This window comes from Dromaius novaehollandiae, chromosome 10, assembly GCF_036370855.1.
Source record: "Dromaius novaehollandiae isolate bDroNov1 chromosome 10, bDroNov1.hap1, whole genome shotgun sequence".
Classification (NCBI taxonomy): Eukaryota; Metazoa; Chordata; class Aves; order Casuariiformes; family Dromaiidae; genus Dromaius; species Dromaius novaehollandiae.
In genome coordinates, this window is record NC_088107.1 from 23,000,705 (window position 1) to 23,019,166 (window position 18,462).

Consider the following 18,462-nt stretch of genomic DNA (forward strand, 5'->3'; position numbering starts at 1 on the left):
GGAGGGAGGGAAGCTGCTGCTTTTAAAAGCATGCTGGCACCGCAGCAATTGCAGAGGCTCGTGCTCAGGAGGAAGGGGGGAGTCTCTTCTGTGCCAGTTAGTGGGCTGGTATTTGCACTCTTTTACCAAAGCCTGCCTTTCTGCCGGATTGTGGCTCCTACCGAGCTCGATGCGCAGGCACAGGTGCTGCATCTCTGCGTGTAAGTAGCACAAGTACCGCAGAGTTCAGCGGGTGGGCGGGAGAGGTGCTGCTGGCGGTGTGTGTTGGTGGTCCGAGGAGGCGCTGGGCAGCCCTCGGGCGCCTGCTGCACCAGGGTCGCGTTGCAGAACGGGGCGCTGAAGACATAGCTACCGCCTTTTGTACTGTATTTTCTGGTGGCAGAAGCATAGGCACGTGAAGGCGTAAAATGCGTCCGCAGCAAAGCAGGCTGCAGCCTCCCCGCGAGGCTGCCTGCGGGGCGAGCTCCCGCCCTCGCTGCGGCGGCCCCCGGGGCGAGCGGCAAGGGACCCGCTCCCCCGCCCCCGGAGCGCAGCCCCGCGCCCTGCCCAGAAAGCCCCGCGGCCGGCGGCGGCGCGCATGCGCGGCGGGGCCCGGCCCCCCCCGTGCCCGGTGATTGGCTGTGCCGCGCGGGGGCGGGGCCAGTGGCGGGGCGGCCATGGCGACGGGCGGCGGCGGCGGCCCCGGGCGCCCGGGCGGGCCGCGGGCCGAGGCGGTGAGGGGGGCGGTAACGCGGGGGCAGGACACGCGCGTGGGGCGGTGTGGGGTACGTGGGGGAGGTGACACGGGGCAGGATACGCGCGTGGGGCGGTGTGGGGTACGTGGGGGGGTAACATGGGGCAGGGCACGCGCGTGAGGCGGTGCGGGGTACGTGGGGGGGTGACACGGGGCAGGATACGCGCGTGGGGCGGTTCGGGGGCTGTGGGGTGGTGACACGAGCAGGCTACGCGCGGGGTGGGGGGTATGTCTGTAGGGTGACCCAGGGCTGGGGTACGTGTGTGGGGGGTACACGAGTGGGGTAAGGTGGGGCAGCGTGGCGGAGCGTGGGGCGCATGCCTGGGGGAGCACGGACGTGGGGCAGCCTGCGTGGAGGGGCGGTATGGGATGGGGGCCGTGGGGCCATGGTGTGGGGCCGGGGTACGGTCCCCGGCTGCCCCCCACGCACGTCGGACACCCCTGCCATTGCGCCGCTCTCCCTGCGCGTCCCCGTGGGTTCGTTACCCTGCGCCTCTCTCCCTGCGCGTCCCCGTGGGTTCGTTACCCTGCGCCTCTCTCCTTGCCCAAGCCCTGAGAGCCCCGACTGCCGCGAGCCGCCGAAGCGCCCCGGGAGCGTCCTCGCTGGGTCTCGTCTTGCTAAGCCGCTTTTTGCTCCCCTGCCGCCCCGACGGCCGTGGGTGGCATGCCCTCGTCCAGCGCTGCCTGCGCGCTTGCTCCCCGCTACGCTGCTGCCGGCACCCAGCGCTCGGCGTTTGCGCGACCAGCACGTTCGCTGCACGCGTGGTTAACCCTGCTGCTTTCGGTAGACCCAGCTTCCACTGCGAAGAGTTGTTGCCCTCTGCCACCGACTGTAGGGCTAATTCTGGCTTAAGACACTAACATTCATCCTCTCTGGGTTTTGTGCTCATCACCATAGTTTCTATATGTTCTTTTTTTCATTAACTGTTTTCTCTAATTCATTGTTTCTCATGTGCTGACTCTCTGCCTGTGTTGTTTTCTGACTGTTCCTCTATTTGCTTTAGTAGTAATTTTTGTAGAGATTTTTAGCATTTACCCATGCCATATCTTGTTGGTGATAAATGCTTTTAGCAGGGAGGAGACATTTTCTTAAAGCCCAGACTTTGAAACGTGACTATTTGACTCTGCTTTTGTTTTAATGATGTGTTTTTATATAGAAATCGTACTGCATGGGGAGAAGCTTGAAAGACTCAAAACCTGCAGGATAAAATAAAATATCCCTATTTTTTATTTGTTGACCCTGACAACATAAGAGTTAAATCTCTCCCATCCCATCTTCCCTTGTATTTTTATTACTGGAGACAGGCTTGCAAAGGAATTGACAGTCACCATGTGTGCCTTTAATTTAGCATCAGTATTTCAAAGTAATCCCTTCATCTGCTAATAGATCTGCTTATTCCTTCTTCTGTCTCCGCACTCAGCAGCAGTCACGGTGGAGGAGCCTGCCCCTTTCAACTCTCTTAAGCTGCCGTGAGGGAAGGTTGCCATGCTGACTGTTGACAGTACATTTAAGGGTGCTGAAGAATAACCGAGGCCAGATGCTCTTTGAGATGACTCTCGTGTACTTTGTTCCTGCGGAGAGGTGCTGCTAAGTTTACTTCTTCTCCTTTTTAGCTGATTCGAACGGAAAGCAAGAAGATGAGCAGGCAGACAGATGCAGTGGAGAAAAGGGGACCGTACATCATGAGCAAGCCGCCCTCCATTCATGCCAAACTGCGTAAGTGACAGTCTGTGTCACCGCGGGGACTCTGCTGAGATTAGGGGAGATGTGTGCACCTCTCGCCTCTGACTCGCAGCACGGTCCTCGCCCTGGTCCTCATTGCCTGGAAGCGTTATTATTCCTTGGCCGTCTGGTGAAATGAGCCTGGATCTTGGCAGATGTTGTCTCCCCAAAGCATCTGCTGACTTCAAAAGGGCTTTGGTCCCTCCAGAGCTGCATGCCTGCTGTGTAGAGTAGCTCATGCCCGAGGCAGAGCGGAAGCTAGCGATGCCTGCTCCTTGCCTCTTCTGTGGACAAAACCCTCAGTCCCCAGACCTCTGTGGGATGCTTTATTCTATCTCAGTAATGACTTAAGCTATGTTTTTAGGTAGAAGCAGTTGATGGTTATCTCTGCGCCTTGCAGAGTTTGCATTGTGGAGAAAGAAACAGCTGAAATTGCACTGCTTAGTAATTGCACGTACCAGCAAAAAGTCTCTTGCTCTGATGTTACAAACTGCTATTTTTCTTTAGGTGGAAAAAAAATGCTTGCTGGGTTCTTCAGCTTTGATGGGATTGAAATTTCTGCAGCCAAATAACTTCTAATAAATACAGCTTCTTCCTGTTCTCTTGGTCAGCCTGGCTAGCTGGCCCCGCTGGTCAACAGCTATTTCTTGCTCCAGAATGGTGCTGTTAAGTTATCAGGGAAGGGATTGTTATTCTGAGGGTTGACTAGCCTGAGGCTCCTCATAATGCTTGAGAAGGTTTTGGAGCATGAGTGTCTAACAAGGGTGGGCTTAACAGAGAAGAAATATCTCGAAAATCTAGTGGTAGTGTCTGCCCTCTTGTCCGGTGGCTCACTCTTTGTAAGGTTTGCAGATTTGGGGGCTCTGAATGGTAATGCCCATCAGACACCTTTTCCTCCTGTCCCCGTAGCTCGCTGACTCTAACACTGGTCACATCAAGAGCCCACAGACTTTGTAAATGAAGCGCTGCTAAATTTAGGCCTGCTTTTGGTCACTCAGACCAGCATTGCTTGCCTTTCAGCCGAAGTGTTGGCTGGCCTTCTGATGGGAAAGAAAACCATATCCAGTGACTGTTCTCTGTCCCTTCGCACCTGGCTGTTGGGAGTCTGGATGATGAAGAGTTTCGCTCCTCAGAAATGCAATTGCATTGCTCCACAGAACCGGGTGTGCTGTTAGCGCTGCAAACCCTTTAACTGGGCACTGGCAGCAGCTGGGAGCCAGCCCTGGACTGTGCCCCGCGGCAGGCGCTGCCACCTGCCGCCAGCCGTTTGGGAGCTTGGATGTACGTGGGATTTTACAGGCTTTGTGCTGCAGGTGACTCTCTGCTCTTGCACGCAGCAGAGGCTGCGAGGCCCTGGGACAGATGGTCCCAAGGTGGATTGCTCCCCCCGGGCAGGTGGAGTCGCAGGAATGCGTGATACGGGATCCACGCCTGCACTCCGCTTGTTCCCAGCTTTGGTTCACGCTACTGTTTGTGATATCCCCAGCGTTACAGAGTTCAGGTTGCGGGCCTTGGGCTGTCCCTCCTGCCCCCGCGAGGTGCCTGGTGCTGACCAGGTGGCTGCCAGGAGTACCATTTGGGCTGGTGATGGGGAGTATCCCCGGAGGGCTGCTGCTGGCAGAACTGACCTCCCCCAGTCTGAAATTCTCTCAGGCTTGGTATAAAAGAGGATAGGTTTTGTACCAGGAAGTGTTTGTGTGTGGTGTAAATTTTCATGCTAGCCAGTATACTTCTGTTGTTGGCATTAGATGCTTTTGTAATTTTTTTTCCAGTTTGGTGGTGTTCATTGCTGGAGCAGAGAGAGTTAGGATGGAATCAGAGTGCCTTGAAATTAAGCTCACACCAGCCCTGCTGCGTGCAGTCTGCACATATGGGCAGCAGGATCAACTGCTTCTTTCTGTCTGTCAAAGTGATAGGACTAGACGCGGTGGAACTGAAGTTTGGAGTGGCCTGTGAAGGGCGCTGCAAGGCAGCCGTGCTCTCCTGAGCGTGCCCTGCGGTGCCCCAAAGGACCGCGGGACCGTTGGACGCCTGCAGCTCTGACCCCTGGTTTGATTTTCAGAGCGGCAGCGAGAGCTGGCGAAGGCGGTGCTGCGAAGGCAGGGCCTGCTGGGGGGAACCGCTCCGCACCAACCAAAGCCAACAACTAAAAGGTCTGATCCCATTTTCTCTTTCTTTTACCAAGATGTGTTTTTACATGGGCTTGTGAGACCGTCACTTTGGAGGGTTAAGAACAGAGTTCAGGACCGTGGTCTGCAGGCGCCTGGTCCTGACCTGACCCAGGTATGCAGTAAGCAAAAGCCCTGTAGACCAGTCAGCAGCAGCCCATCTGAGATGTTGGTGTCTTCACCCTGCTCCCAGTTTGTGTCTGATACAATAAAATGTAGCACTTTTCAAGCTAGCATTGCACCAGTGTGCTGGGGCCTTGGGCTGGGGGCTGAACTGCTTCTCGCTAGAGACAGTCCCTCCAGCTCGGGGCTGAGCACGTTGGTGCTGCCCTGGCTGCTTCCTCTCTGTGAACGTGAGATGCTTCAGAAGCATCCCTTGATTGGGCTGTGGTGAGGCACTGGTGTGCTAAAAGCAAGGAGAACTCTGTATCGCTCCCCGTCCTCCCTGCACTCTCCCCTTAGATTGAGTCCTCTCTTCAGCTTTCATAACGTATATAAATGGTATAGACCAAGGGTGTGAGCACCTGACCGACATGCTGCTAGTTACGGTGGGCCAGCGAGTGACAGTCTAGGAGCCAGCAACAACTGCGTTTTCGTAGCTGGCCTTGACTGCCAGGTAAGCTGAGTCAGGGGAGATGGAGAAACCAGCAAAATACGTCTTGCTTGGGGCAGGCTAGGGCTGCCTCTGGGCTTGGTTTTGATGATGTAGCTGGTGGGTGGTAACCTAGTCCGCAAACTCGTTCCTGCTCCCTAAGAGTGCTTTCCACTGCGGTGAACATCAGACTGAAAACCTGATTTGGAATAAGGGAGTTGCAGGGCAGAGAAGGCTGAGAAAGGCTGCACCACAGTCATCAATCCACATGCAGAAGTTGGGAATTGTTCTACCAGGGTCTGTATTTCTTCTCTCTGTCTTGGAGATGGTCCGGTGTTAAGGATTTGAGCAGGCAGCCTAAGCAGAGAGCTTAGAGATGGAGTTTATTCTCAGCCGGTAGTGCCCCTGGATGGTGTCCGATGAGGCAGGCATAGCTTAGCATTTAGATGGGAGAGGACATGCCCGGCATCTAGCACAGGGATTTCTGCTCTCGCTTCTCAGTCTGTCAGATCTGTGACGACATTTCCACAGCAACATGTGTGTTGTGGGCTCACTTGTTTGCTTTTCTTCAGGTCAGTGAAATTTAACAAGGGCTACACGGCTCTCAGCCAGACAGCAGACGAACACTTGGTATCCCTCGATTCAGACAGGTGAGATCTCTGTGTATATGCCATGCTTGTGCTTTGGGTAGGTGTTTTTACAGGATGCTGACTGCATACTGTGTGTTGAATCTGAGCCTGCTGCGTGCTGATGCTGTCCTCAGCATGGAAGAGATTAATGGATTTGAAAAATGTAGCAGCCTTTCTCTATGCTGGGATTTGCTGAAGAGAAAGAGACTGAGGGAGCTGAGCAGGCTCTGCCAAGTCAAAGGAGCTGATGTGTCTTGAAAAGCAGTCTGTTCACTGCTATCGGTAAACCTACAGATAAAAAAAATCCCTCACCTTTTGTGTGATTGATTTTCCTTGTCAGTTGTAGAACAAGGAGTATAAGGATGCATCACTGATTGGATTGGACACCTATGAGCAATGAAATACCTCTGTTGTCCCAAATTTAGCAGATGACTCTGCCCTTGAATCCTTTGGGATTATGCTGTCAGCTCCCTTTGTTTGGAGATTCCCTTGTCTGGTCATCTAAGTAAAGACACAGCTTCCCTGCCAAGCCGACATGTAGCCCTGTGCTTTCGGAGCCGGTGCAGCAGTGAGCTACGTGCTCCACACCTCTGGCTCGCTCTGACTGTTGCCTTCTTCTCTTAGTGACGGGGAGCTGGAATCAAGATGTTCCTCTGGCTACTCTTCTGCTGAGGCAAGTCGAGGTGTTTCACTCCTGTCTGACCGTATGGTTCCTATCAGCTTCCTTGCCCTAGTTACACATCTGAGCTCTGCACAGAGAGTGGCATTAAGTGTATCCCTCTGTTTTGGGTACTGATGAGCAATGTCAATGATAAACCCAGAACTGTCACTGTTCTGTTCAGGCCCAGCCCTAACAGTAAGAGCAAGGGGCTGTTGCCTTGCCAAACCAGCTCTTGCTGTGTGAATGTCCCCTTCAGCCTGCAGCATTAGCTGAAGCTCATCAATCTGCTTTGCGAACAGCTGCCTTGGCTGCTTGATATTCAGGCTGCAAAAAGAGATGCGTTAAGCTCCCTTCTGCTGGTGCCAGTTGTATATTAATGCTTCATCCTTTGTGCCTAAAGCATTGTCTCCTTCCAGACCCCAAAGCGCTGCAGCTGATGAGCTCAGTTTGCGAGGAAGGAGTTGCAGCTACAGTCCTGCTGTGTGCAGGGCGCTGCAGCCCAGGAGCTAGAGATCTTTGATCTTTTGCTCATCTTCTCTGCTCTGGCTGTGGCGCTTTTCCTTGAGTGAAGCTGCTGGTAGCAGCCCTGAAGGGAGAACTTGGTGCTCTTTTTTCTTTTTTCTTTTTTTTTTTTTTTTTTGCTGTCCTGCCTTCTGTGGGAGTGCATGAGGCTAGCCTTGGGACCTGAATTTTAACTATTCTTTTGCTTTCAGTTAGAGGTTTGCAAACTTCTGGAGGACAACCCTGCTTCTAATCGTTGTAATAAGCCAGCTAGTTTTTGAGGTCATGCAGACTAACCTAAAATCTGCTGGGCTCTGGCTCTGTTCAGTCACTCTCTGGCAGCTGGTGCTTCAGCCTCTTCCTCTGTTCACCTCTGAGCTGTCACTCCTGAGTGTCTGTGTCCTGCCACGGTCGCACTAACAAGAATGCAAGTGACACTGACTGACAGGCGCTGGGCCCGGAGCGTTGATCAGGCATCATGTAGCACAGGGAACATTTCCACTGCAGCGGCCAGTGCTTCGGCTCGGGTTTTCCTGCTGTGCCGACGTGTTTCACCAGCTCTGTCTCCTCTGCCCCCACCCAGCAGGTGAACCAGGATCTGAGCCGGCAGCTGCTGCAGGATGGGTACCATCTGGACGAGGTCCCGGATGATGAAGACCTGGATCTCATCCCCCCTAAACCCCTCGCCTCCTCTTCTTGCCTGTGTTGCTTTGGAGACTCGCTCTCCTGCGTGATCCAGTAGGCGCTGCTCGGCCGGGTTGCGCAGAACAGGTCATAAGCCAGCACTTTCTTCTTCGTCCCTTGGGATGTTTGTGGGTGTCAGTGTCCTGTACTGGGACAGTGACTCAAAAACTGAATGCTGCTACATTGCTGTGCTGCTGCTCTTGGTGAGCAGCAGCAGCTGACCAACCCAAAACTACTTTTTGTTACACATAGCAATATAACAGCGATGTTTAGCCTGCCTGGATGGGACTTTTCACTTTGCCAGGCACGAGAAGCTCTTAGCTAGCTGAGGTGGGGAGAAAAGAGGCAGAAGGCAGGTGGCCTCCTCAAGGGGTGTAGAGGGGAAGAGCGTGGAGTTCACACTGATGAGGGGCAGGAATATGGACAGCAGCAGCAAGCACACGCTGCGTTGCCTGGCCAGCTCTTTCCTTCCTTCAATCTGCTGTGCCTGGGAATTAGGATCCGGCATTTGCCCTGAACCACAGCCTGTGGGTGCTGCAGTGAGGGGCTCCTGTGTCTCCCCAGAGACCTGTTCACAGCAGGACCCCAGGGCCTGACAGATGAGCAAAGGAGGAGTGAACTTCCATGCTGGAATAAGCTGTTTGCGAGCTGACTGCCCTGGCTCGGTTGGTCTGCAGGTATTGCTCTAGCCCTTCAGGAGCTCCCCTGCTTTGTCTTTCTGGGGTTCATTTTTAGTGGGGGTCTTCACTACAAGCATTAGTTGCCCTTTCCCAGACCTCCCTCACTCGGAGGTTGTGTTCGTTACCCATCAGCTGTGAAGACAGACGATTAAGGAACTCTCCTGTGGCCAGGCCCTAGCCTTTTCCTTCCCTGTGGAGGGGACCGAAGGAACCTTTTCTATTTATTTATTTTATCCTCAGCACAGTTACCTCTCTCCCCTGGCTGGGTGAGGCCAAACCACAGAGTGAAGGCTAGCAGAGTGCTTGGGAAGTGCTGCTGGGGGAGAGCTGCCTAATTAATGCATTTAATGCTGCTTGTAGTTGCTGCTGGGTTCCCTTCTCTCAAAGCCTGGACATGCTAATCTCAACCAAAGATTGCTGCTCTGAAGGATGAGAGAGGACAGTGCAGTGGTGGCTGCTAAGAAGATAAGATAGGAGGAAAGCAAATGGAGCAGACTGAGGCAGGCTCCGGAGCTTTAAGCATTCGCGTTTGTTATATGCACTAGAAGTTACTGCATTGTCTGCTGAGAACTTCCCTGCTTTCCACATCTTGGGGGGACCAGTTATGTGGTTGCTTCATGGCAGTCTGACTGGACCACTGGTACATGGTATTGGAGTAACTCCTCTGGGATCTCTGTGCTGTCCAAAGCCATCATTTCTCTCTGCTTACTCAGGAGTTTGAGGGAGTCCAGGGCCAGTTGCAGCCATGGGAAGCAGACTCTGGAACAGAGATGTAATTTCAGTCTGTTGAGTTTTCCTAAAACTCTCTTTGGGGTATTTATTCTCTGCTCAGTCATATTGTTGCTGTCAGGTCAGCACAACAGATGCACCTGTGGGAGCACGTCCATCCTGCTCTTTGGTAGGAGCACTGGGAAGTTGCTGCCGATGGCACATCCAGAGTGCTCCCAAGCCACAGAGTGCTGACCCTGATGAGGGCACAGCTTGCTGTGGTCCTCCATCTGTCCATAGGAAGTCAACTTTGAAACAACTCAACCTCAGAGTGACATCCTTCAGCACTCAGTGTCTGCCCTGTTTCTGCCGCTTGTTTCCCTGTCCTGCCGGGGTGAATGTAGCTGTTGAAATGGCTCTGCTTGGCCTGGTTGTCCCTCAGACGTGAGCAGTTGTTCTTTGTAGTGCGTCTGTGTTGTGGAGGAGGGTGACCAGGGCTGACGGCAAGGTCTGCCTGCTTTGTGCTGGAATATATGTTTTTTCATTTTTATTAGATACTCACAGAAAGGGATGAAGCTGTGCAATATCTCTGCAGATCTGTTTGTTTGTTTGTTCTTTGTTAGCAGCTGTAGGCTGTAGCCCGCAGGTCTGTGTGTCCACAGCGTGGTGTCCATCGCAGGAACACTCGTCCGTCCGTATTGCTGCTGTTCAGGGTCGTGGATCTGAGGACAGCAGATGTGAGGATTCAAAGTGGGGACAGCCTGTGGGGTTGCTCACCTACTGCGGTAACGCTACAGCGGCAGCGACTGCTGCATCCTGGCTTTAGTGGGGGGCTTGAGAGCAGCATGTCGTGCTGCTGACAGCCTGCCTGGCACATGGCACCATCTGCTGCTGATGGTTCTCTCTTTGCCTGATGAAGTCCATGTACTGTATTTATGAAGTGATTTATTTATTTTTCCCCTTGGGCCCCTTTCCAGCTGCAGCCCCAGAGCAGTGCAGCGAAGCTCAACCTTCTCTTTACATTCCCTTCCTTACAGGGCAGCCCTCTTCAAGGGCCACGTGCTCTCAGAGGCAGAAAAAGAGCATCGCACAAAGTGCTTGAACTATAGCAGATTGGGGTTTGCCACGTAGAAACCTGCTGCCTTACTGTAGTATGTAGCAAGCAGAAGCATGTTGTGGTCAGCATGCTAATTTGGCACAAGGGAAGGGCTTAGAAAGGATGTTTTCTTGTTGGTGCGGAGGAGTTAGTGTTACGGGGCTGTGCAGCCTGTGAGCATGATGTGTGTTTTGGGGGCTGACTGCTTTTTCGTATTTAACCTCTGACTTGCCTTCACTTTATTGAAACAGGGAGTTGAAAAACATTGTGCTCGCCTGCTAAACCTCAGGACCTTAATCTCAGCTTTCCATGGCAGGGGAAGTCGACTTCCTGGTCAGTCTGGTTTTAGCTCATAGCTTGTCCCAGGTCTTCCCAAACCTGCTTTAATGCTAGCGAGCTCCCAAGGCAGTAGGAGTGAGCTGTGGCTCCAGTGCAGGCTGCAGCACAGACCCTCTCAGTATCAGCTGTGCCCAGGTCAGTCATTTTGTGTGTGATTTTGGGGCAGGAATAGTCTGGGGAGTCTATCTGGTATGAGTTTAAAAAGCTGCCTTAAATCATGGTCCAGCTGTACTACATAGAGGACAATCAGCTTCTTATAAGGAAACCTTGTTTAAATACTTGATGTCTAGAGAACGGAACTGTTTTTTTGTATATTCCTTGCTGAAGGAAGCACTTAATAAACTGGATCTTGTTACTCAAAGCATGTGTTGTTATTCTCTGGCCAGGAGCTGCGTGAATGAAAGGGTCCTGGCTGGCAGTTAAAGAACTGGTTCACTTAAACCTGCAGCTGGTTTGAGCTGTTCTGGCCCCTCCTGAGTGGGGAGGGTCAAGTCTGAGCTGTGACCTAGCAGCCCAGGACTTGGGCTCTTTCCCTTGTTCCCTTCTCCCCTTGCTTCCTCAGTCCCACATGCAGCCGGGGGGGAGAGAGGGGAGGTTTCCGGAGCAGGGAGGAGAGCACCCCCAGCGCTCCGGCTCCGTGCGCTCTCCGGAGAGATCCAGTTTTCCTTTTTACAACTGCCCGGGTCTTGTGGCTTTGGTGTCCTGTTACAGTGCAAAGCTGTCACGTCACACCTTGCCCCTGGCTGTGCAATTTATAGCAGCGCGGAGGGTGAAGCAGGGCGGGCAGCGCCTGTGGCAGAGGGCTAGGTTGTACAGGAAAGGTCACGTCCACCTTCAGCCTGGCCCAGGGGAGGCAGGCACAGGCTGCCACTGCCCACAGTCTCCTCTCTCCCTCTGAGAACTGCTTTTGCAGCGCCAAAGACCTTGTACAACCGTGTACCCATGGCCTTGCTGGGCTGGAGGGAGCCCGAGCCAGGGCTCCCTGCCCTCCCGCCCAAGGCCGGAGGAGGAACGCAGGTCGGTCCCCGCTGCAGAGCTGAAGAGCGAGGACGGCAGCGCTCTGCTCCTGCTTCAGCACTCACTCGCTTTTACAGCAGAAGTGAATTTTTCTATTGCTTTACTTGATCCCTTCTACACTCACAGCTGTAGCAGGTAGACACCATGGCTCGTCCCCTCTCTCTGGCGGCTCGGTACACAATGCTTCCCGGTGACTCAGGACAAAGTTATCACTTTATTCATAGCACCGTTCATCTGAGGATCTCCAAACGTTCAGCTTCACACCACCCTGCAAAGTAGGACTGTGCCTTTTCCCTTTTACAGACAGGGAAGGGGGACACAGCTTACATGACTGCCTACAAGCAACCAGGCATGGTAACACTACCAAACACCCAGGAACAGGTTCCCCCCTCCACCCCCCAGGGCTGCTGTCCTCCAGCCCTGCCTTCCCCTGCTGTAGTGCAGCTCTGCACAACACGCCTGGGTGCTGGTGAGAGCCAGGAGGTGTCTGATGTGATCACACCCCCTCCTTTAGATGAGAATTAGGTGTTTCACAGTTAGTCGTCAGCAACAGGCAGTGATGTGCAGTGCAGAGGGACAGCAAATAAACACTCCCCCGCACCAGCCAAGCCCCCCTCCCTGCCTGCAGTCTCCTGAAGCACTTTTGATAAAGCCAGCTCTAAAAAAAAGCCCTATTGCAGCCCCAGTTTCCATCTCTTCTCCCAGGAGAAAACCTCAGCGTCACATTTGTACGGGCAAGCAGCAGAACATCCCTACAGGACGGGCAAAGGTGCTGCTCTCCAGCACCAGGTGAGGACTTCTCTTGTGACCAGGGGCACAGATCTCATGTCTCCCTGCTGCTTTTCAGCAAGAGGGAGGAAAAAAAAGTTGCCGTATGGCATTAGCAGCACTGGTAAGTACTGGCACGCAGGGATGTGGTTACAAAGCTACGAAGGGAGAGGTTCTTCCTCGCCCCTTTGCTCTGGGCCATGATCAAGGAGTTGATTCAAAAGCCAGAGGGTGAGTGTGAAATTGCTTTTTGTACAAATTGAGTGCAGGTTACTTTGGGTTTAATAGTGGATGAAGGGGCAACTTTCAAGCTAACACCCAACCTGGCAAGCCTACTTTGCCCAGGCCAGTTTCTATCTACTCTAAAGTGGAGTCACTGCAGGGGAGGTGTCCTGGGGTCCCCACTCAGAGGAGGCAGCAGGCCCGGAAGAGCAGCATCCCTTCTGGTGAGGAGAGGTGGAGGGAGATGCTCTCATTGGCAGAGATGAACAGCACAGAGCCACGACGCAGAGTCATTTCGGACGCTGCAGCTGTGGAGGTACCTACAGCCGTTCCTTGGATCACCAGCAAGATGCTAGCAGAGTCCACAGCAGAGACAAGGTACAGCTTGATCGAGGAAGGAATCTGCAATAGAAACAGTCACTGTGGCTTGGAACTCCTCCTGCAGCTTTTCTGCTCTTCAGAGAGCTGGAAGGGGTTTGCCCTGGTTCTCACCCCACAGGCTCTGCTGTGCCCAGGCCACCCGCCAAGTACCTGCGGCAGCCCAAGCCCAGGCAGCTCGGGGGCCCTCAGGTCACAGGTCAGCGGAAGACACCAAGCAAGCCCCAGGCTACAAGCAACACCAAGATCTCCTGAGCACAAAGAGCACAGCCAAGATGCAGAAAAGCTGGTGTCCCTCATGTCCCCAAGCAGACTGGTTTCACAAGGGCCAAGCAGGAAATAAAGCAGGAAGCAAACAGCAGCCCTGGCATGGGGACAGGCAGAAGGTGACGCAAGAGGCCACCTCAGCAGACCAGCTGGTTGTGGAACGGACACTGGATCATCACCTAGCCACGTGCTTTGGGATCTCTATGCGGCATCACAGGGCAGCCTGTTTTTTTAGCTCCAAGTTGGCCATTTTGGAGGAACCCGATAATCCTTTCCAGCTCTAACTGGCAAAGTGGGAAGGATGCAAGTTTCCAGCAAGCTTCCCTTTGAGCATGTGATCTCTCCTGCACACATCACCCTGCAGCACCACTACTAGAATCCCCAAAACCAGGGTTAAGCTCTTTGCAGAGCCAGTTTGCCCTGCTTCCCCGGCCCCCAGCTGCTGCACAGGCAAGCAGAGTTTTATAAATCATCCAGGTCTCTCTCACGCCTGTTCCACCCAGCCACTGCCAATACAGTCTGCAAGCTGCACTGCTGGAAGATAAATACTTCCATAATGCTGTCGGGCCTGGTTTCCCTCCTGCCCACCTCCCTGTTACGCTGCTGTCTGGGCCCGTTCGCCACTCACCTCTATCCTCATGAGCGTGAAGTCTGGCACAGGCGGGTCATAGAGGTAGACGCTGGGATCGAGCTGGCTCTGCGTGGCAGGGAAGATCTTGGAGCTGCTGGGTGCTGGCGTGTAGTTGAGCATCTCGCACAAGGTGAGCACGTCGATGAACTTCGGGGTGAGCCCGGCTCGTACGGTGTTGTCGGAACATGCCATGCACTCGATGCAGTCTGCAGGGAAGAGGCCTTGTTGTCAGTGCACCCGGGAGCCCTCCCCATCCGCAAGTCCTCCTGAACTGCGGGCCCTGCTCTGGCACATCCCAGGAGGACCCGACCCTACACAACTGCGTGAGACACCACAGACACTGTGGCTCTCCCCCTGCAAACCCACAACTAACAGGCAGAGCCTGGCAAGTGACAGTCCCTGCTGTTGATCCCTGTGTGGTCCAGGCTTAGATATGCCCATCGCAAGCACAGGGGCCAGTGGCCAGCAGGCACGTCCCCACACAGCTCTTCTCAGGGCAAGAGCGGGGTGGCCCCAGCCGGCCCCAGCGCTCACCTCCGTGCAGGTAGGCGTGCGGCTCGTTGGCTCCCAGGAACATGGCCTCCCCCGGCTCCAGCCTCACCAGGTTGAGGAAGTAAATGGTGAAGCAGCCGATGTCTCCTGGGTACTGGGAGTGCAGCCGCAGCAGCAGCTCCCCGTTGCTCCCCGACGTGTCCTTCCCTTCAGCGGCTGCAGCAGGGAGAGCCCAAGAGCAAAGCTTGGGTTAGCGGCAGCCTTGAAGTCATGGCTCCCTAACGCTGGGTAGCAGCGTCCTGCAGGGAGCTGGGGTGAGGGGCTCCCTGTGTTCCCTCTGCCTCAAACACACCCTTGGGCAGGGCAGCCTTCACTGTACCCCGTCCCTGCCAAGGAGGCAGAGGGCACATGCAGGAAGAAGCGTTTGTAGGCTAGAAGAAGCCTCTGTCCTTGGTGCACGTCCCTCTATGTCCCGATCCAATGCCTAGAGGGGGAGACATGAGCTGTGACCCCCCAAACCACCACCCCAGGAGGCTGCTAATGCCAGAAGATGCACATCTAGGGCAGTCCCATGCCCTCCTCCCTGCCTTACACACACCCTGACCACGCTCAGGCCCCCAGGGCTTGGCCTGCCTCTCCTCCACTCTCCTGTCCATGGAGACAACGGTCATGGGCAAGATTCCTACTAACCACAGCCTCTACTTCCAATTTCCCCAGGAGAGGGGGAAGCTCTCCTGAAGCATTCCCGTGGAGGATTCTCACCCATTCTCCAACCACAGCCTCCCCCTCCCAACTCTCACCCCATGGGCAAGCAGTGGGGCAGGCTGCTCCATCTGTGCCGGAGAGAGCTTCCACACCAGGCTTCCTCTAAACAACGCCCTGCAGCTTGGAAAAGACGTGCCAGGTACTTGGCAGGGTCCTCGGGGCAAGCAGTGTGCCTCTGCTCCCGCCAACTCATCCCACCCCCATCCGATGAGCACTGTGGTGAGCATAAACAAGCAGAGCCTGAGGGGTTAACAGCATTGCCCCTGCCCAGGTCAGGCTCTGAGGGCAGCAGGAGGAATCCTCTGCACACTCTCCCAGTTATTCTGTGGCTATAAATACAGAACTCTCCCTCCAGCCCTGGCTGGCAGCTCCCTCCTGTTTATTTTTACTGGATAAGCCCTGCAGCAGGAGAGACTGGAGCCCACCAGCGTCGGCCCCAGGCTATAGCATTACCCGCAGGCCAGAGCCCGGTTCGGAGCCGAGCTCTCAGGACTGGGAGCACTGCTGGAGCGTCCTCACGCCAGGGAGACCGGCCTGCTCAGACCAGGGTGGCGCAGCCACTGTCTGCCCGGTGCTAAGGGAGAGTCACTCAGCAACACCCTGGGACCCTCCTGGCCCAGGAGCAGCGAGCATCGACTTCTGAGTGCTGCACCTCCGTCCCCGACCCCACAGCCCCTTCCTGACACCCCTCTCGCTAGCCCGGACAGCCTCCGGGGATCGGCAGCTGGCAAGGGGAGCGGCATCTGGTAGAGGCCGACTGCTGCAGGGAGAGGAGAGGCTCTGGTCCCTGCAGTCCCAGCCTGGCAGGCAGCCAAGGGAGGAGAGCAAGGACAGCCTGGCGCTCCTGGAGCCGCGTCCCCACACGGCCTCCGCCAAGCCGGGCGCCAACTGGGGTGCTTCTTCCTCTAGGATGGGGGGAACTCACGTCTGGTGCCTCTCCCTCAGCCCCGACTCCCTGTGCCACACTGTACCGGAGAGAGAACCAACCTTCCTGGGAAATCCTCTTCACCAGCATGTTCAGCTGGTCTACGAAGAACTTCTTCTCGCTCTTCATCATGCGGGTGAAGCACACGCGCAGGGCAGCCGACACGCCACGGGGGTCATCGCTCACGCTGCGCTCCAGCTGCTCCGCGGCCACGTCGCCGATCAGCGCCCGTAACTCGGGGACGGCTGCGAGGACAGCGAGCGCCAGCGTGAACTGGAGCAGGGCTGTGCCTCTTCCTCCGGCTCCCGCCGCCACGAGGCCAGGCTGCCCGGCCGCAGAGCCCCCTGCCCCATCGTGGTCCCCCCAAGGTGTCCTGCCACCAAGAAGCATTTTGGGCCGCCCTGGAGGGGCTGGGGTCCCCCCGCCCTCCCGTGGAAGGGGCACAGAGCAGCTTAGCGCATGTGCCACAGTGCTCCACATCGCTTCACATTTGCTGCCAGGGCCCCTCTCCTGCCTCAGCCTCAGAGCGGGGAGAGGGAGGAAAGGTGCCAGCAAGGACAACCAGCCCTCCAACGCAGCCACCTTACAGGCAGCCTCTCAGCTTTTGTGCCAGCCAGAGAGCGGCTCCCCCCGCGGTGTCCCCCGCTGCAGCCGTCCCTTACTCTGCAGGAAGGACACGATCTCCTCGACGGGCCGGAAACCACATAAGCCCTCAAAGGGGGTCAGTGCAATGGCCATTTCTGGCTTGTGGTTGGTGTCCGGGTAGTGCTCAGGGAACTGGGTGTGCAGCTTTGCCGCGAGCTCCTGGAAAGGGAGAGAGCAGCCAGGTGACTTTCCCCGCCATCACCCCACATCTGCCCCCATCAGCAGGGACCCCGGGCACTCACCTCCCTACTGCATTTGGACCAGGGAACCAAGTCCAGTAGGAGCACGTTCTCCTCCGAGCCCCCGGACACACAGTTCGGGAGCGGGTGCTGGCCCAAGAGCAGGGTACGTGCTCCTGGGGGCCCAGCTGGGAGCGAGGGAGTGCTCCTGCGGGGAGGCAGGAGGGTTTCCGGGGCTCTTCCTACCTTGTTGGGGTGTGCCTGGATGGAGAGGGCCGTGTTGACCGAGAGCACTTTGAAGAGGAAAGGCAGCTGGCCATCGAAGGTGTCCTTGACCTTGGCCCCCAGGCAGCCGGGGTTATCCGTGATCCACTGGCCCAAGGTCTGCTGGGGGATGCGGTTGTCCCGGATCACGGCGTCGCCCTTGGGGTGTGCGCCCATCCACAGCTGGCGACAGGCAGAGGAGATGCCGCTGTCAGTGACTGGCTCTCGGTGGCTGGGAAGGCAGCGGGGCCGCGGGACGGGAGCCGCCGGGGATGACTGGCTTTTCTCAGAGCCATTTGGCCCGAGACACAACCGATGCAGCCAAGGTGGCTACTGCTCCTGCCGTGTCCCAGGGGCTGAGTCACCCCAGCTCCTCACCGTGCTTCCTCTCCCCTTACACCCACCCCAGGCACCTCCAGGAGCTCGGGACCGGTACGGACCAGGCCGGGCCATGCGGTTGGGGCTGCTCCTCCGGCACGTCGATGCCCCGCTTCCCACCGCGGTGGGTACGAGGCCCTGCTCCCCGCCCCGGATTCGCACCCCCGACCCCGCAGGCCATGCAGCCCCGCGCGGGACCCCTCCCCGCAGCGGGCACCGGGGGCCCGGGCACTCACCTCGGCGTAGGGCCGGTCGGGCTCTATGTGCGCCAGGGGGTCGCTGCTGGCCAGCAGCTTGGCCACCTCGCTCTCCAGGCCGACCTTGCCCCAGGCGTAGCTCTGCGCCACGCACGACAGGGGAAACACTGCGCCGGGGGCGACAAGTCACGGCGGGCGGCGGCGGCCCTCGCCCCCCTCCCCCCCCCCCAACCGCCGGCGAGGGCGAAGCCGCGGCCCCCGACCATGACGGGGGGGGTCGGGAGCAGCCGGCTCTGCCCAGCGCCACGGCGGGGGGGCCGCGCTCCCAGGGCCCCGCCGCCCCCCGGCAGCCCCCGCTCCCCCAGCAGCTCGCCCCCCGCCCGGCACCCAGGGGCCCTCCCCGCCCCGCCGCTCACCGCGCAGCTCCGCCATGGCTGCGGCCGGCCCGGCCCGGTCCCCTCGGCTCGGTCCCGGTCCCGGTCCCGCTGGGCCCGGCCCGGCCCGGCCCGGCCGCCCAAGTTCCGCGATCCGCGGCGGCTCCGGTCCCGGCGGCGCGGGCTGCGCTGCGCTGCGCTGGGCGGGGCGGGGCGGCGCCGCGGCCCTACGCGCGCCCTATAGCGGCCATAGGAGCCAGCCGCGCCCAGCCCCCGCCCTCTATAGGCGCTCTATAGGGGACCGATGAGGGGGGTGTAGGAACCCAGCCCCGCGCGCCCGGCACCGCCCCCGCAGACCCGCCCCCCCGACAGGTGCCCCTATAGACGCCCCCCCTATAGACTCCCCCTATGGGCGGCCTGCCCGCGCGCTGCGTCACCCGGCCCCG

General features: G+C 57.1%; 2 protein-coding genes across 3 annotated transcripts; one reads left to right on the forward strand and one right to left on the reverse strand.

Moving 5' to 3' along the window:
- The first annotated feature begins 626 nt into the window (after positions 1 to 626).
- On the forward strand, positions 627 to 10,875 carry FAM219B (family with sequence similarity 219 member B). 2 transcript variants are annotated; one of them, XM_064517600.1, is made up of 6 exons: positions 627 to 713; positions 2,348 to 2,450; positions 4,519 to 4,609; positions 5,789 to 5,866; positions 6,470 to 6,518; positions 7,591 to 10,875. In XM_064517600.1, exons 1-6 carry the CDS (start codon positions 657 to 659, stop codon positions 7,747 to 7,749), a joined length of 537 nt encoding a protein of 178 aa, XP_064373670.1. In that variant the 5' UTR covers positions 627 to 656; the 3' UTR covers positions 7,750 to 10,875. The 2 variants fall into 2 exon arrangements, with proteins under 2 accessions (XP_064373670.1, XP_064373671.1); XM_064517601.1 differs by having other exon boundaries at positions 7,594 to 10,875.
- An 851-nt stretch (positions 10,876 to 11,726) lies between these two features.
- Positions 11,727 to 18,418, reverse strand: MPI (mannose phosphate isomerase). The gene is made up of 8 exons (XM_064517602.1): positions 18,059 to 18,418; positions 17,682 to 17,809; positions 17,050 to 17,250; positions 16,642 to 16,783; positions 16,042 to 16,224; positions 14,332 to 14,505; positions 13,795 to 14,003; positions 11,727 to 12,923 (listed from the first exon to the last, which is right to left on the reverse strand). The coding sequence occupies exons 1-8, from the start codon at positions 18,072 to 18,074 to the stop codon at positions 12,705 to 12,707; spliced, it is 1,272 nt and encodes a 423-aa protein (XP_064373672.1). The 5' UTR covers positions 18,075 to 18,418; the 3' UTR covers positions 11,727 to 12,704.
- Positions 18,419 to 18,462: the final 44 nt, after the last annotated feature.

Excerpts from the sequence above, each read along its gene's own strand:
- MPI (XM_064517602.1), bottom strand. Across the intron at positions 16,225-16,641 it reads GATCGTGTCCTTCCTGCAGA|CCGTCCCCGAGTTACGGGCG; the intron begins GTAAGGGACGGC and ends CTGTCCTCGCAG. Across the intron at positions 14,506-16,041 it reads GAAGAGGATTTCCCAGGAAG|CCGCTGAAGGGAAGGACACG; the intron begins GTTGGTTCTCTC and ends TCCCTGCTGCAG.
- FAM219B (XM_064517600.1), top strand. The coding sequence starts at position 657 with ATGGCGACGGGCGGCGGCGGCGGCCCCGGGCGCCCGGGCGGGCCGCGG. Across the intron at positions 2,451-4,518 it reads CTCCATTCATGCCAAACTGC|AGCGGCAGCGAGAGCTGGCG; the intron begins GTAAGTGACAGT and ends TTTGATTTTCAG. Across the intron at positions 5,867-6,469 it reads GTATCCCTCGATTCAGACAG|TGACGGGGAGCTGGAATCAA; the intron begins GTGAGATCTCTG and ends TTCTTCTCTTAG.